Source organism: Mustela putorius, unplaced genomic scaffold, assembly GCF_011764305.1.
Source record: "Mustela putorius furo isolate JIRA1106 unplaced genomic scaffold, ASM1176430v1.1 tig00003909_pilon_pilon_pilon, whole genome shotgun sequence".
NCBI classification, from domain to species: Eukaryota; Metazoa; Chordata; class Mammalia; order Carnivora; family Mustelidae; genus Mustela; species Mustela putorius.
This window is the reverse complement of record NW_025422057.1, coordinates 4535634-4550401: the sequence shown is the minus strand read 5'-3', so window position 1 is coordinate 4550401 and position 14768 is coordinate 4535634. Positions and strand designations below refer to the sequence as shown.

Here is a 14768-nt window from a genome sequence, read left to right as displayed (position 1 = left end):
GTATGTCCCTGCTTTAGTCATCACCCAGTTCCAGGGGAAACAAATAATGTCACTGACGCATCCTTGATTGAACCCACTTAGTCTGTGCAAGAGGGATCCGGTGCCGGGACCCCCAGCCTGTCCTGAGGTAGGATGGGCGGGAGGCCAGCGCCCAAGAAATGCAAAGAAAATGCTGGGGGTGAGCAGCAGAGGGCACTCTGGAGGGCGGCATGAAGGAGGTGGCCTGATCTCAGGGCCCAGAGCAGCACAAAGTGGGACAAGTGCGTAGCTTAGGTTGTCACGGGTCCGTGGGTAAGGTTGCGTGGACGGGCGTTTCCCACACTCGGAATCTACAAGGATGTAACGGGCATGGAGCTGAAAAGGATTTCAGCCAGAATCAGTGTGGTGACACTCGCTGGCGATGACGGGGACCCTCACTGCCTGAGTGAGCTGCCGCATCATGGAGGAGCAAGGTTAATGTCGCTGCTCAGGGCTTGCGTTTCCTCCCGGCTACGTCCACCCTGGGATCTCGTTCTATAGCAGGGGACTGTGTTCTCAGGCTGGGAGGGATGGAGAGGAGGACCCCACCACGGGGCCCCCCAGCCTCCAGTCCAGAAGCCAGTGGTCCAGCAGCGAGATTCACCTACTCAGATGGAGAGGAAGAGCCAAGATCTGGGGTCTCTGCATTTCTTAAATAACTCTCCTTAAATAACTCCCAGTAACCCACAGTCTGCCCGGACACGGGGTCCAAGGGAGACCCAGGGATCAGGAGAAGCAAACTCGCCCACAGGTGTGACAGGTACAGTCCCAGTGCACTTAGAATCCCAGAGCCCCCCACCCTGGGCACACACCCCCTCACCCCGAGTCTGCTCAGTCCTGTGGGGGAGAGGCAGGACTCGGCGTGGGGAAACCAATCTCCTTACTGGCAAAGATGGCTTGAAAATGAACAAAATCCCACTTAAAAAGAAAAAAGAAAAAAGGACTAAGCCAGCATTTACCGAGGCCTGCTTCGTGGCCTAAATAATTGTTACACACACAGGCTCCCACAAAGAACCCGAATGTCACATAAGTTGGAGAAAGCGTCAGTTTAGCTGAATGCGCAGATTTGTTTGATGCCTGGAACCAGGAGTGCGCAGACGTGCGCCCGCGCGGCCGGAGCGAACGGGGCGGCGAGGGAGCGGCTGCAGGACAGGGGCGTCTCCCTGGGGTGGGGGCGCGGGTGCAGGGCATCCTCGGCTCCGAGGCCCCTGACATGACCCCTCAGGACCAGGCCCCGGGGTTCTCGCCGCGCGCCCCGGGCGCCGCGTGGTCCGCGGGCTCGTGCTGCCCTCTCGTGGCGGCGCCGGGAAACGGCCGCGCGGACGCTGATGGGGCGCCGGTCCCCGCGGTCTGAGGCGTCCTGCCCCGGAGAAGCCCTCTTCACGGCCTCCGGGGACGTCCACCGAGACTGCCACCTGCTTGGGCCCCAGATCTCAAGGATGAATAGGAAGACTCCACTCTTCATGAAGTGGAACCGCAAGAACTAAAAAAGTCATTTTTTGAGTTTCTATTACTATTTCTGTTACCCGTGGGGCCAGTTCACAGGGGGGTAAGTCCGTCGCAGGGGCGCGAGCTGGTGATTCAACGATTCCATATATGCTCCGTGCTCGCGCGACAGGGCGCCCCACCGCGTGCCCGGGTTCCCCCATCCCCCCCAGCGTGTCCCGTAGAGCTGAGCCTGTCCCTGTCGCCCGCTCCTTCCCGCTTGCTCGTTTTTGTTCCTCCAGCTCCACGCGTGAGCGAAATCACGCGGTGTTTGTCCTGGCCGGGCTTCCCTGAGCCTATACCCTCCAGTGCCGTCCATAGTGTTGCAAATGGCAAGATTGCATGTTGCTTTTTATTTTCTTGGCAAGGTTTCGGTTTCAATATTTTTATTACTGGCGAACGGCCGGTGCGCCGCGCTCCGTGAGTTGCAGGTGCACGACGTAAGGCTCCGGCAGTCGTGTTCACGGACCAGGCTGCGAGGACTGTTTCACGGACGCTCCAGGCTGCGGTTTCCAAGCCGCCCACCAGGAGGCGGTGTTGCTCCCGTAGAGACGCGCTCCGCCGAGCGGGGACCCGGGAAAGGATTACCGGGCTTCGGGCCGCGGGCTCCGGGACAAGCTATTCCACCTGCGGGGTGCCCCACAGCAGCTAGAGACCCTGCGTAAAGCACGGGCATGGCTGGGTTCCAGGGAGGCTTTGCTTACAAAAGCAGGTAGTCCGGCTGGATTTGGGCACAAAACCCGCTGTTTACTGAGCCCTGGCCTAGGGCAGCCCCTTCAGGTCACAGGTAAGCAAGCTGGGGTTGGGGAGGGCAGGGGGTGGCAGAGAGCGGCCCAGGCTAGGACGGCAGACCCTGACCCAGTGAGCGCAAAGCCAGGTGCCCTGACCCACCCACCCTGCGTGGCTCCTTGCTGAGTCCCCCTGCTGCCGCTCCTCAGCTGTGTGTGGGGTGGGGGAGTGTAGGGGGTGGGGAGAGGGGGAGGGGTGGCGGGCAGCAGGGAGAAGACCTGCGGTCAGCTCTGTCACCTGCGGTTCCCTCCAGCCGCCCAAACACTCACGCACTCATTCATCCTCCATGGATTCGTTGGAGTCCCGGCTGAACGCCCGCCCGCCGCCCCCACAGCCGTCCCATCAGCCGCCGCGGCCACGGGGAGCCTCCCCAGGGCAGGGCTAGTTATCTCAGACACGCGGCACGAGAAGCCATCTCGGCTTTCCTAGCGAGCCCCGCTGCGCGGCTCTGCGTCTCCTCCTTGTCTCTCTGGCTCGCCAGGGGATCGGCTTCCTCCTGTATGTCCACAGGATGGGTCCTGTGAGGCGCACTGGGCACCAGGGCCAGAGGACAGAGCCCGATGGGGCCAGGTACCTTCAGTCATACCCCCAGGGTCCCCTGGATCTCTGGCAGCTGCTTGTCCCTGGGCCTGGACACAAGAGTTGCGCCTGGAGCTCTCGGGGAGCTCTCGGCACCTGCTGCACCGGCCCAGCCAAGGAGAGCGAGGCCCCGGGTTCAGGACAGGGAAGCTTCCTGCCAGATGGAGGCTCGTCAAGGGCAGGGCCTTCATCATCAAGGGGCCGGAGGCCTGAGGCTCCCCCAGCTGCCTGACTCCTCGCCCTGTCCTTGTCTCAGAGGTCTGGGCAAGCGCCGGCACCAGATTTCTGGAGAGAGAAGGCGGCCGGGGACTAGCAAACATCGGGATGGTCCTGCAGGGATTGGGGCTGGCTGAGGCCGGGGGCTCCTTGGGGCCAGGGCACAGGCACCTTCCATGAGCTTCTTGGGTCCTAGACATAGCTGACCAGTGTCACAGGCCTGGGGGACTCTCCTAGACCTTCGACTCAGACCCTATGATTAGTCAGGAGGTTGACGGGACTCGATTCTGTGTCCTGTCTGTGACAGAGCATCTCGGAGAGAGACCGCAGAGGACAGTGGGGGCAGAAACCCAGGAGCCCATCTTGGGGGCTCTCCAAGGGGCCCTGGGGTGAATCCAGGCTAGGTTCGTGCAGACAGGGAGTGGTCCCAGGCTCAGGAGCAGAGGGAAGCCTAGAACAGCAAGGGCGGGCAAGACTCAGGTCCAGGACCCCCTGCTCCACAAAGAGAGGGATACCCTCAGCTTTCTGTGGCCCCAGATGTCCCTCGGCTGTCGTCTTGTCACTCCAGGTCCTGCCTTGGTTCCACGTTCTCTCTTGTCCCAGCATCTGTGCCTTCATGGAGTTGTGGCCCAGATTTCTCTCTTCTAAGGACACCAGTCGTATTGGACTAAAGGCCCACCCTCCTCCAGTCCGACCTCCTATTAGCTGGTCACATCTGTAATGATCCTATTTCCAAAGAAGGCCACACTCACAGGTGTCGGGACTAGGGCTTCATATCGTACTGGGGGACACAGTTCAACCTGTAACAACAAGGTTCTCACCTAGATTGCCCCGAGCAAAGCTGGGTTCTCTGGCCAGTAGCTCATCCACCAAACCTCATGGCCTGAGATGCACCCATGAATTTGTGCGTCTCTATTCCCGGGGGTAAAGGGTGTCTAAAAAGCCCTGCTTTTTTTTTTTTTTTCAAGACACCGTTCACTATTACGGGCCAGCTTTCAATAGGAAACAACTCGACATCAGTTAATCTGTAACATCACACGGGAGGCAAGAGCCAGACCTTGTTCATCACTATGTCTCCCATGACACTTAGCAGATACGGGGGACCCAGATACGCTGGTGGGCTCCACTGCTCATCCCAGGGGCTCAGGGCTGGTTTCTTAAAGCAAGTGGTGGAAGTGGGGCGTCTGGGGTGTCGGCCTTCCAGAAAGTTTCCGTGTCGACTTCTCCCTTTTTTGGTAACTATTTCATGGCTCCAAGAAGGTCCGTTTCCACCATGACGGGGTGTCTGGGATACAAGGCATCTCTGCTCCGCGCTGTTTTTCATCCTTTGCCGACAAAAGCAGTGACATTTTCAAGACTCATAGGGAGATTTGTGACATTTGCAGGTCTGGGACGTGAGAATTAGTTGAGTTCTGCTTAAGAAGTCTAGACCGTCTGCTCGAGCTGTTCGGAATAGCGATTTTTCACCTTTTAGACAAGGACTTATAAAATCACTTGGGACTATAAAAATGTTTCCTGGAAAATACCAGAGATGCTTTGGGATTTTTGCACACAACGTATTCACAGCTAATGTTATTTGCAACATTTTTTTCGGGGGCACAGATTGATGGGGATTATTTGTGAGATTTGGCCAAAGAAGCTTGCTGGGAAACTAGGGAATGGAAGTTGGGTTTGTAACACGGAGATGGACCGATAACATCGGCCCTGGCCACCCTGGCTCTTTGACCTTGGGTAGCTCAGGTGCGACCTCTTTCACACCAGTTTGCTCATCCGTCCAGTGGAGGTAGAGGTGGCCCAGTCTCACAGAGCTCTCGTGGTGGTTAAGAAAGGGAAGCAAGGGGCATGGGGCACCTGACCAGTGAGCCCAAGAAGAGCGGAAGGGAATCCATGCTCACGGTTGCCTCAGGATGAGGGCAGTGCAGGCCGGGAGGGACAGAAAGCGGATTTCTACGTGTTTAGCAATATTTTGTTTCTTTTATGTGAAAACGTTGGAGGAGAATATTGTAGACTTTTAAGTAGCTTTGTTGGAGGTAAAATTTACATACCGTTCAACCCATGAATGCGCTCAATTCAGTGATTTTAATTAATTAATTTATTTATTCATCCGATTTTATTTATTTATTTGAGAGCGAGAGAGAGAGCACAGGTGGGGTGGAGAGAGAAGCAGACTCCCCAGTGAGCAGGGATCCCGATGTGGGGCTCGATCCAAGGACCCTGGGATCATGACCAGAGCTGAAGGCAGACGTTGAACTGACTGAGCCCCCGTGGGCACCTCAGTTCGGTGGTTTTTAGCCTGTCCCCAGAGAGGCGCAACCATCACCATGGTCAATTTTAGGACACTCCCATGTCCTCAGCAAGAGCCCTGCCCCCTTCAGCAGTCGCTGCCCGGTTCTCCCGCTCCCCTTCTCGGCTCTAAGCAAGCCCTTTCTGCTGTTCCCGATTTCCCTATACTGGACATCTCACAGGAGTGGAATTACAGCATCTACGGGCTTTGGTGTCTGGCTTGTTTCTCCAAGCAGCGTGTTTTTACCACCCATCCATGTCGTACGCGGCTTCAGAACTTCCTTCCGTTCTGTGGCCCTGGGCACATTCCATTGTGTGGCTGGTGACATTGTTTATATGTTCGTCACCCGACGGACAGTTAGACGTTTCCTCCGTCTGGCTTCGACAAAGGATGCTGCATGGACATGCACATACGAGTCTCCACGCGGACGTGGGCTTTCAGTTCTCTGGGGTGGCCGCCCAGCCGGGTTTGCTGGCTTGTGTGTGACTCTCTTTCATTGTCTGAGCAGCTGCCGGACTGTTTCTCGAAGTGGCTGCCCCGTTTGGCGTTCCCACTGGCAGCGCCTACAGATTCCGACCCTTCCGCATCCTCTCCAGCTCCCCCTGCTCTCTGGCTCTTGGATTCCAGCCCGACGAGGGGGTATGAAGTGGTATTTCACTGTGGTTTTGGTTTGCGTCTTCCTGGGGATGAGTGATGTCAGGTAAAGTCTTCCAACATCTTGAATTCGAAGTGGTGGGAGCAGGGGCATTGGGCACATTTATTGTCTGTATTGTCTGTGTGTCTGTGTGTCTGAAACTGGGTTGCTGACGCTCTGCTGTACAGAGTGCTTCTGCATTGCCTCGCCCAGAAAAGCGGAATGATGCACTGCCCGTGGAGAAGCTGGGGTGTGAGCCGGTTCCCCACACTTGCCCTGGTTCCTCCTCACGCAGGGAGGAAGCTCAGTGAGGGCCCTGCAGGGCCCAGGAGCACCTGCGGCTGCGTCTCTGCCCTGCTTCCCGCCCCCCACCCCCGCCGGCCCCAAGGCCTGCCCCAAACCACAGGCGTGGAGGGAGGGAGGACCCTCTGGAGGCTGGTCTTCGGCAATCAGGAGTCAGCGCTATGGTTTTCCACCTTCCTCCATCGGCCCCTCTTTGGGCTCCCAACGGCCCTCAGAGCCCCGGCCCCACCCGGCCCTGCGTCCGGCGCTCTCCTCCCTCCGTCCTCCCGACGGAGACCCTTCTGGAAGTGAGTCAGCGGCGGGGAGGGCTGGGGCTGATTCACATGGGAGCCGCAGTGGTTTCTCAGGACTGCGTACGCTGCTAACAATAGGCCTGCCGCGTCAGGGGCTGGCCACGGGCCAGGCCTCCCCAGGGACCGCCCCATGGAGCCTTGTACAACGTACAACGGTCTGAGGAGGGCCTGCTCGTAGCCCCTCTTCCCAGATGAAGAGATAGGGCCAGCATGAGGGGATTCCGGGGCATCCCTTGGGGACCTCCCAGGGATGTGGCTGGGACACAGGCTCTCGAGGACAGAACCAGGCTCACCCTCAGGGCTGCAGAGCCCCAAATTCCAGATGGTCCGCACCCAACTCTCCTGCTCCCTGTGTGTGAGTGCCAAAGCTGGCAAAAACACTTAGAAAAAAACCTCTTGTTTCTCTTCATTATGTGTATTTATTTGTTCCAAAGAACACTCTTGGCCCCACTGTCTGCCTTCAGCTGGACAACGGCCATCGCCTCCCACCTGAGGTGCCTCAGCGGGGACAGAGGACACGGGCTGCAGACCCCCTGAGAGCCTGCCCAGCGCAGGGCCTGCTGTTCCAGCTGCCTGGGAGTGGGACTTCCGTGGGCCCGGGGCTTCCGTCTGTGCACGTGCAGGAGGCAGAGTGAAGGCCGTCCCTGGGCACTTTCCCAATCATCTGGGGCTGATATGTTATCTCGGGGAGGTGCGGTGAGTGCTCGCCAGGCAGGTCCTATGAGGAGAGCGTTGGCCCACACTGCTACCTTCCCCCGAGTCCCCACATAGGAGGGACACATGGGCACTGTGGGTCCCTTCCGTGGGGAGCCAGATGCCAGTGTCACCACCAGGGTCAGCCATGCTACAGCTGCTCCTCCAGCCCGGTCTCCTACTGACTCCGGTGGAAGGGCATCAGAGCATCAGGCATCTGGGTGAAGTTAGGCCAATTGTGGTCGTCCCAAAGTACAGGTGACAGTACTTTGACAGTAAGTCTTAGGCAAGGAAGCAGGACTGTTCCTCGGAGCAGAAGTTCCCAGGGATAAGCAGCACATGGACTGACGGGCTTTCTGCGCACCTCTGGTCAGCACATTGCTAAGGTGACTTGCAGTAGTCACGATGAACGGAAAATGCTTCCCCTGCCACCACCCTTGGTATCTTGGTCCTACAAAAATTGTGGCTCTCTCTCCTCATGTCTAGCTGGTCATGATCAAGATTCCAGTCTCTTTTGGAAGCTCTTGCTGGATTTTCTTTCTTCCCACGTTGGGCTCAGGCAGGCACAAGCCCTGTGCTCTGCCCTCCTCACATGCTCACAGCTCGAACAATGGTCTTTGAAAGGCTTTATCTCTCTTCTCCTGACCTGGACACCAGCCGCCCTCCCTGAACCGGGGCTGAGTCATGGGGACAGATAACAGCAGCCAGGTGTCTTCTAAGTGACACAGGGGAGTACGTGCCAGGCTCCAGAGCTAGCATATGCTGTTGACCGTCTACCTGCATGGACTGTTCTTTTTCCTTCTTCACTACAATCTGTCCTCACTTGGAGGATACGCGCCTGGGGTTAGCTTCTTGCCTCTCCCCTCCACCCCAGTCAAGAGTCACAGGCAAGTTCAGTGCTTTTCTGCACCTGCTGCTACTTACCTTTTGGTGTTGATGGAATATAGTTACCTCTGAGCCTGCCTTCTGCTCAAGCTCCCCGTGGCTCCTTCGGTGAGCGGTGACCACAGTCCCCGTGGTCAACTATGGTTGCTGCCACCAAGTGCGGCAGACTCAGGGGCTGGAAGAGTGGACACTGGCTTTGCACAGCTGGAGGCTGAGATGTCCAAGTTCAAGGGGCCAAAAGACTCCAAACCCAACCCAGATTCATTAAAAATATTTTCTGCCTTTTGAGGAGTCCCTAAAACGATCCTTTCTTTGTTTTCTTCATTTCCTGCATTTAAAGATAGAAATAAAGGAGATTATGGATTACCTTGACCTAAAACGAAGCTTACAGAAGCCAGAGGCTTCAGACAACATTCTGGAAGAAGATTTCTCTCAAGTTCCAATGAAAATCTCAGGCTAGAAGGTCTTTGGATGAACCTCCCAGAGGAATCATCCGCTCCAACAGAAACTGGCTTGTGATTTTAAAGCCTAAAATCAGGTTCCACATGTGAGGCACGGCTGATTTCTACATCACTCCATCACTCCGTACGCTTCCCATTAATTCCAGGCAGGTTCTTTAAGACAAAGGAGTGTTGACTGTAAATACTTTGCAACAATATGAATTTTTGTAAAAACATCCCAAAGCCCTCAAAAAGAAAGTTAATTCTACTTTACAGAGCACAGCCTTGGGCTGGTAAACACACAGGGACTGACAATGTCGTGGAGCAAACCCACCCGATGGCGGCCAGGCCCCACAGACTGGATGCACCCAGACCAATTGGAGATGTTGACTTCACGTTTCTGTGTTGAAGTAATGAGCTGGTTTTCTCTAAATCAATGGGCAACTCTTCAACGCTTTTGGAGATCTAATCTCCAAAACTTAGATTCTTGACTGGTCTCCATGGACCACCTTTTAGGGAAGGGGCATTTGCCCAAAGGCTCAAAGACACTTACTTACCCACTGGGATGTGAATAGCAACAAACTAGATAGAAGATTGTCTTAAAGATTCAGAGCACTTCAACTCTCAGATCAGTCTCACACTGAAACCTAATCAATGGAAAACCAAAATCAGGTGTGTGACATGTATCTAATAATTTTAGTCAACTCACTTGTTATCGAATGGCAGAGCTTTGATGGGGAATATCTACAGAGGCAGTTCTCGAAGAGTGGTCCCAGACTCCTGGTGGTTCCTGAGATTCCCGCGTGGGGTCTATGAGGTCAGAACCATTTTCGTGATAATAGTAAGATGTTATTTGCCATTTTTTTTTTTAAACTGTGTTGATACTCGAGCTGATGATAGAAAAGCAGTGGTGGGTCAAATTGCTTACACCTCAGCCCAAATCAAGGTGTGTGCATCCAACTGCACTAGAATCCCTGTGTGCGTTGTGTGATTTGTTGAATTGCGAGCTCTGCTGCCTTTTCCATGGGACTCCATTTTTGTTTGGATGAACGACTAACAAACTGTGGTTATTCAGCATTGCGTGCGTACTTGGCAACATTTTCTCCAAAATGAATAAAGGGAGTCTGTCACTTCAAGGAAAACAACTGACAGTATTTGTTGCCAATGATAAAATTTGAGCTTTCAAGTAAGGATGGGAATTTTGGAAAACTCATAATATCTGCCAAGCTGAACTCACTAACTCCCCAATACTTACAGATTTTTCTGATGAAATTGGCGGCAGCATTTATAAAAGTGATTTTTCCATGTTTATAATGAATTTATCAACTTTTGGAAGATCCACGTAATTCAGTGAATGGTATTTTTTTTAAGTGATCACTATTTGGTGTTAAAAAGTCATGCATGGCTGAGTGGTTCTTTCATAGCACAAGAGACCAATGTTTGCATGTAACAGAGAAGGAAAAATTGGCTCATGTGGTTTCAGATTTTACATCACAACTGACTTTGAAGCAATGACCTTTTATCGAGTTTTGGTGTAGTATCAAAAAAGGATATCTGTGGTTTTCTAAAAAGACCATTAAAATACTCCTCCCTTCTCCGACTATATCTCTATGCGTGCTCGGGTTCAAAATAACTCGTCATGACAGATGGAAGAAAGAGCAGACATTAGAGACTAGCTGTCTTCTTATTAAGCCAAATACTGATGAAATTCATGCTTTTTTTTTAAATTTTTCACATTTTTCATTAAAATACATTAGCATATAATGTGTTTATTGATTCTATTTTTCTCCTTCTACAGATTTTATTTATTTGAGAGAAAGAGTGCGAGGGAGAGAGTATAAGTGCAGGGAGGGACAGGGAGAAGCCGCCTTCCTGCTGAGCAGGGAACCCGGCACTGAACGTGATCCCAGGACGCCAGGATCAAGACCCGATCTGAAGGCAGATGCTTAACCAGCTGAACCACCCAGGCATCCCTGTTTATTGATTTTTAAATAAATAAATATTTTTGTGAATACTTATAATAATTTTAATTTCTAATGTAAATATTGGCAGAATCAACCCAAGCAAACAAAAGCTTTTCAGGGTCTTCAATGCCACAACCTATACAACCCTCTCCAGAGACGATGCTTCACCTAACTTGCTGCCAAAGCTCTGTGCAAGTTTCTATTTGATTGGACATGTCCATGATGGACACATTTTCGTGGAGGCATTAAGCTGGATACTTGACATTGGGTGACACTGGACTTGGCTGTTTCTAAGTTGGTGTGGCATTGATTGACTTGGTCAGAGAGGAGCTATGAAGGGCTTGCCAAGAAGCTGCATTTCGAGCTGGCCGTGAGATGTCCGTGGGTTGGGATGCTCAGTAAAAAGCCAGGGAGCTCCCAGAGGGATGACCCTGGAGTTTCTCAACAGCACATGTACCACTAGCTCTTGGTGTCTAAGCAAACGTGAAAAATGAAGGAAGAGTCTGGAAAACAAACTCTCTTTTTGTTGTTGTTGTTGTTGTTCAAAGATCCCCTCCTCTGGAGCATAAAATGAGCTTTTCACATCCTGTCAATTGTTGTTCATTCATTTATTCATCGTTTTTGTTAGGCAAAAGCTGAAGAGGACAAGCACACTGGGAAGGACAGTGAGATCCCACCGCGTAGGCTCATTATGTCCCTTGCGGAATGAGAGCATTCGTGAAACTAAAATTTTACAGGAACATTCTCTGGAGCACACCTGTTCCAGGAGTCCTCCATATTTGAAAACTTGACCCGACCACATTTGGTGTTTTTATAAGTGTGTCTTTAAAAAATCAACTCCATGAAATAAAAAGGAAAAAAAAAATTAGAGGTTCCTAAATCTTCTTCTACCCATGTTATTTTTATTTTTCCAGTGAGGAAGCAGAGACGAAGTGCCTTAGCTCACCATGTTCCAGCTCCCCCGACTCCTCCAGGGGACTGGCAGCTTGGGTTAGATCCCTTCCAAAGTCTGTTGCTGTCCTTGCTTAAGGTCACAGAGTGTGGGGAAGCCTTCTGGTCTCCATCGGGATGCTCCCGCAACACTCAGAGCTTCTGCTTCGAAAGCCACCTTGTGATGGCACACTTGTCCGTCTGTCCAGCGGCACTGAAGCTCCAAACCCATCGTGCCTTGCAGGGTCCTGAGCTCCTGCTCCGCGTCTTACGTCAACAAAACCTTCAGTAAATATCTGTGCGCTGCGTCTTCACTAAAACCTCCGTCTGTTAACACAGAAGCATGTTCTGTACTATCCTGCCCGCCTTCAACAGAATCCTTAATCCTTGCTCACAACGGGGATGGGGCCATCAGCAAGAGGTGAGTCTTACCGTAAGTAAATCAAGATTACACGCAGTGTGTAGTGAAAATGGTTAAATTTTTTATCAAAAGGTGAATGATTACCCAATTAAACACTTGGAGAATCCAGCAGACTCGGTCACCCTAAATGCCACATGTCTGGGGGACGCCCAGTGGAGGCCAAGCTCTAATGGTGGGAGGTGCACTTGAGACTTCTTGCAGCCTTTCCCTGTGCAGGCGCGGCGCCCCGTAAGATGACTGGTCCCAGCCACGTGCACCTCTCAGGAGACCTGGGCTGAGGCTCCAGGATGCAATTTCTGCCCAGCCTCTCCCAGTTGCCTAAAAAATGGGATTAATTATAAACCAACCCATGCGTCTGTTGTGAGGATCCAGTGGAGCCTTGTGGAGAGCCTTTGGGGGAGGGCACACTGGGAGAGAGTCACGCTGACGGTCATGTTTGCTGCGGCTGCTGTTCCTGCAGACCCCAGAGCCCCTGGCCCAGTCTTCCCTGAGCCCCACCTTGCTGTGTGGAGCTAGAGAGTCTGCACCCCCCGCCCCCTTCTGCAAGAGTGACTTGCCGGTTGAACACTTTGTTGAAGTAGCGTGCTGCCGCATAACCCGACCAGCAGAGCATTTCACAGAGGGTCAAGGTTAAACTTTAAAGTCGAACCCTCTTGGTGAGGAGCGAGGTGGGCGGTAGGAGGAGCCTTCCTTTTCAAGCAGCGTCTTTAAAACTCTGAGTCATAAAAGGAAATGCACTTCTACCTGAATTTTTCTTTCTGACGAAACAATGAAAGCTTTTGGAAAGCGGACCCGAAGGCCGGCACAAACACGGGTGCCTTGTGGCCCTAGTAGGAGGCTGTCGGACATTCTGCCGGCATGATTCATTTTCAGTCACTGGGCTGGGTGAGAACACGCCGCGGGAAGAGCATGGGGAACAGGAACAGAATGTGGGCGTTCTTGGGGCTTCCCGCTCCGGTCATGCCATGTGTCAGGCTTCCTACCTCTCAGTTCCTCCTGGAGCACAGCTGTAGGAGTCCGTGACCCTGGTCATCATGAGTAAACTGAACCTCTTTCTATTTTTAGGAGCACAAAGTCCCTTGGCCGCAGGATGTGCTGGCTTCTCCGGGCGTGTCCTGTCCCCCCACAGCCCACCCCCCCCAGCTGGGGTTAGCGCCCCGCCCTGCGGAAGGTTCGCGCCCTGTGCTGGAGCCAGCCAGCCACTCCTTTGGGTTCTGAGCCAATCAGACCCACCGTGGGCCTCCCACATGCAAAGAAACGTGCTGGGCACACCCAGGAGGCTCGTTTCTGTGGGAACCACACTGCTTTCCCACTGTTGTCCCTGTGGGCACCCCCCAACACCTGCCACCCTGCACGCCTGGGCCACCAGCCTGATGTGAACAAAGCTCGTGGAACTGAGTTAAATACAGGCAAAAAAGAAGAGGTGTCTGGGGCCTGCTTTGACCTCTGCTTGGCCACCTGCCGGCCTTGGATGCTTGGTCAAGTTTCTTAACTTCCCTGGGTCTGCGTTGTTTGTTGCTTCCTCATCGACAGAGTAAGAGAGTCGTGGGGCCTGCAGTAGCTCAGGGTGGCAGCGTGAGCTCCCCTTCAGACGTGATGGTGGCACTTACGTACTGAAGGGTCCGCGACGGAGGAGGACGGCCGCGAGGTCTCGGGCCCCGGGAGCCCTTTGCATACCTTGTCAGATCCCTTGCTTCAACCTGAGAGCCAGTCCTGCTTTTGTCAGCCCCTCTCATGGATGATTAGAATGACGCTCTCGGAGGTGAAGTACCTTCCCCACCGCCGGCAGCCGGCCTCCAGCATTGCCTCTCCGTCCGACTCCGAAGGTCATTTCTATTACTTATGTTTTATTTTTTAGTCATGAGAAAACAAACAGACGTTCAGAAGGGGCCGCGACGGGGCTGGCCCTGGAGGACGGGGAACAGGGCTGTGATGGAGGGATCCGCCTTCCACGCGCCCGGCCGAAGGGTTTATCTGCCCGCCGCTCCCCCGGCAGGGTGGGGGGTGCTGGGTGCCAGGGTCAGGAAGGCAAAGTGTGCGGTTCAGGGACCAAGGTCTCTCCGTGCTGCAATTCCAGAAACCAGAAAGGCTCCTGCCTCTGAGCCGTCCACCGTCCGTCCCCACACGCGACGTGCCCACGTCCTTATTCAGGCTGTTTTCAGAGAGACGCTGGACCAGGCAGCTAAGAACCCGGCTCCGAGTCCGCTCGGTGGCGGGTTTCACTGAAGGAGCACCATGGTCCCCGGCGGACAAGGCACAGGCAGGAGGACCTGCTCCGGAGTGTTGCTTGGTGCCTGCCTGCCCTTTGCAGCATCTGCGGGCTTGCAGGACTTCCAAGCGCACGAGCAGCCCCCGGGGGCAGAAGGCCACTGATAGGTCTACCTCGATGGCCCTGGGTCACTCACAGGAGTACCACGACGATACAGCCGTGTGGGGCCGGCTGCTGGATCGCCATGGAGACCCCGAAAAATGTCACATCCGAGGAGACAACGCTTCCTGCCCTGCTTCCTCCACAGGGTATTTTTGAGGTGACCAAATAAAATGACCATAGTGGCAGCAGAGCTTACCTGGAGGGTATCTCTGTTTCCCGTCGGGCTTTGCCAACATCAGCTCATGGGGGTGGGGCATTAACCACATGGACATGAGTGTAGAGAATGACTTTCTCCAGAATTATCATCATAGACCCTGTGTTCTTGCAAAATCTTAGAGCACAATATTCTATAAGGTTTATTTATTTTGCTAATGTGGATGAACCTTGTCATCCAGCTCATCGTAATAGGGCCACACGGGTTGATTAGTGGGTCATATCATGACTGCTAGAACACTCTAATTCC

The 14768-nt window shown here is 53.7% G+C and overlaps 1 protein-coding gene across 4 annotated transcripts; it reads left to right on the top strand.

Moving 5' to 3' along the window:
- The first annotated feature begins 1988 nt into the window (after positions 1-1988).
- Positions 1989-14490, top strand: LOC101684417. 4 transcript variants are annotated; one of them, XR_006603165.1, is made up of 4 exons: positions 1989-2290; positions 5880-6071; positions 11758-11934; positions 13000-14490. XR_006603165.1 is itself a non-coding variant. In XM_045068804.1 (3 exons), the coding sequence occupies exons 1-3, from the start codon at positions 6228-6230 to the stop codon at positions 13085-13087; spliced, it is 633 nt and encodes a 210-aa protein (XP_044924739.1). In that variant the 5' UTR covers positions 6101-6227; the 3' UTR covers positions 13088-14490. The 4 variants fall into 4 exon arrangements, 1 of the variants encoding a protein (XP_044924739.1); XR_006603166.1 differs by lacking the exon at positions 5880-6071; XR_001179262.2 differs by lacking the exon at positions 1989-2290 and having other exon boundaries at positions 5390-6071.
- The last annotated feature ends 278 nt before the right edge of the window (positions 14491-14768 follow it).

Bases quoted from the DNA above. Each gene is read 5' to 3' on its own strand.
- LOC101684417 (XM_045068804.1), top strand. From the start codon at position 6,228: ATGATGCACTGCCCGTGGAGAAGCTGGGGTGTGAGCCGGTTCCCCACA. The intron at 6,596-11,757 runs GTGAGTCAGCGG...CGTGCCTTGCAG, and splicing joins CGACGGAGACCCTTCTGGAA to GGTCCTGAGCTCCTGCTCCG. The intron at 11,935-12,999 runs GTGAGTCTTACC...TTCTATTTTTAG, and splicing joins GATGGGGCCATCAGCAAGAG to GAGCACAAAGTCCCTTGGCC.